Source organism: Buceros rhinoceros, unplaced genomic scaffold (assembly GCF_000710305.1).
Source record: "Buceros rhinoceros silvestris isolate BGI_N320 unplaced genomic scaffold, ASM71030v1 scaffold37057, whole genome shotgun sequence".
NCBI classification, from domain to species: Eukaryota; Metazoa; Chordata; class Aves; order Bucerotiformes; family Bucerotidae; genus Buceros; species Buceros rhinoceros.
The window spans coordinates 348-1,564 of NW_010421034.1; the positions used below are offsets into that span (position 1 = coordinate 348).

Sequence of the window (1,217 nt, forward strand, 5' to 3'; positions counted from 1 at the left end):
CAACCCCACCTGGGGTGGTGCCAGGGATGGGGCTGCTCCCACCTCTCGGGGCAGACCATTCTAGAAGCAGCAGATCCAGGTGTGCGGAATGGTTTCTCTTCAGCCACATCCTTGATTCCCAGCCATGACAGCAGAGGCCGTGGGGATATAACCCCCAGCTCCCTGCCGGGGGCCCGCATGCCCAGTGACTCCCCCTCTCCGCCCCCTCCCCTCAGAACCAGTCACACCTTGCCATAACCGTTCCCGCGCTTCGTTCCCTCCTCAGACCAAGAACCTGGACTTTCGCCGCAAGTGGGACAAAGATGAGTACGAGAAGCTTGCGGAGAAGCGGCTCACGGAGGAGAGAGAGAAGAAAGATGGTGCGTAGCGTGCTGGCTGCAGACGGGCACTGCTCCTGCGGCACCAAGTGCCCCGAAGCTGCTGAGCTTGGGAGGGAGAGAGCAGCCGCAGGCGAAACCCTGGTGGGAAGGAGCAGCGGTCTGAGCCTCCATCCTTCCTGCTGCGCTTGCCGCTGAGCACGTGGGGGTTTGGCAAGAGCAATTGCAGAGACCCTTTGTTTCTGCCTGTTCTTTGGGGAGGGAGGGGAACGGTGAGTCCCTGGAAACAAGGAGATCTTGGAGTGCGCCCCAGTCTCACAGATGCACCTGGTTCTAACAGGAAGTAGTGAGGGGGAAATTGTCCCCTTTCCTGGTGTGGTTTCTGCAGGAGTCAGGATGCTGGCAGGCCCCTCTTCATCAAGAGCATCCAGCAAATCAAGCTTCACCTTTTCTGATAAACACTTTGGGTTTTGCTTATGTTTTAGGCAAACCAGCTCAGCCCGTCAAAAGGGAACTTCTTCGGCACCGAGACTACAAGGTGGACCTGGAATCGAAGCTGGGGAAAACCATCGTCATCACCAAAACCACGCCGCAGTCAGAGATGGGCGGGTAGGAAGTGCTCTTTCTGTTGGAGCCGCAGTGGGGTGCCAGGGGGCTGCGACTCAGCAGTGAGCCCTTACTATGCTGCGGCTACTGATTCCCTCCTGCTGCGAGAGTGTTCGCTGTGTGCCCTGAAAATGGCTCTGCTGGGGGAACACGTGGAAGAGACACAGCTGAGTGACCCCTTCCCACCGAGTGAGCGGTTCCTGTGTGGGAACAGCTGAGGCAGATCGCAGAATCACCAAATCGATTGGGTTGGAGAAGCCCTCTAAGCTCCTCGAGTCCCCCTGTTCCCCCAGC

The 1,217-nt window shown here is 58.4% G+C and overlaps 1 protein-coding gene across 1 annotated transcript; it reads left to right on the plus strand.

Moving 5' to 3' along the window:
* Positions 1-265: 265 nt before the first annotated feature.
* On the plus strand, positions 266-926 carry ZMAT2 (zinc finger, matrin-type 2; the record flags this gene model as incomplete). Its single annotated transcript, XM_010139521.1, has 2 exons — positions 266-359; positions 803-926. Coding segments are annotated over 2 exons (218 nt in total), but the record flags the coding sequence as incomplete, so codon positions are not given.
* Positions 927-1,217: the final 291 nt, after the last annotated feature.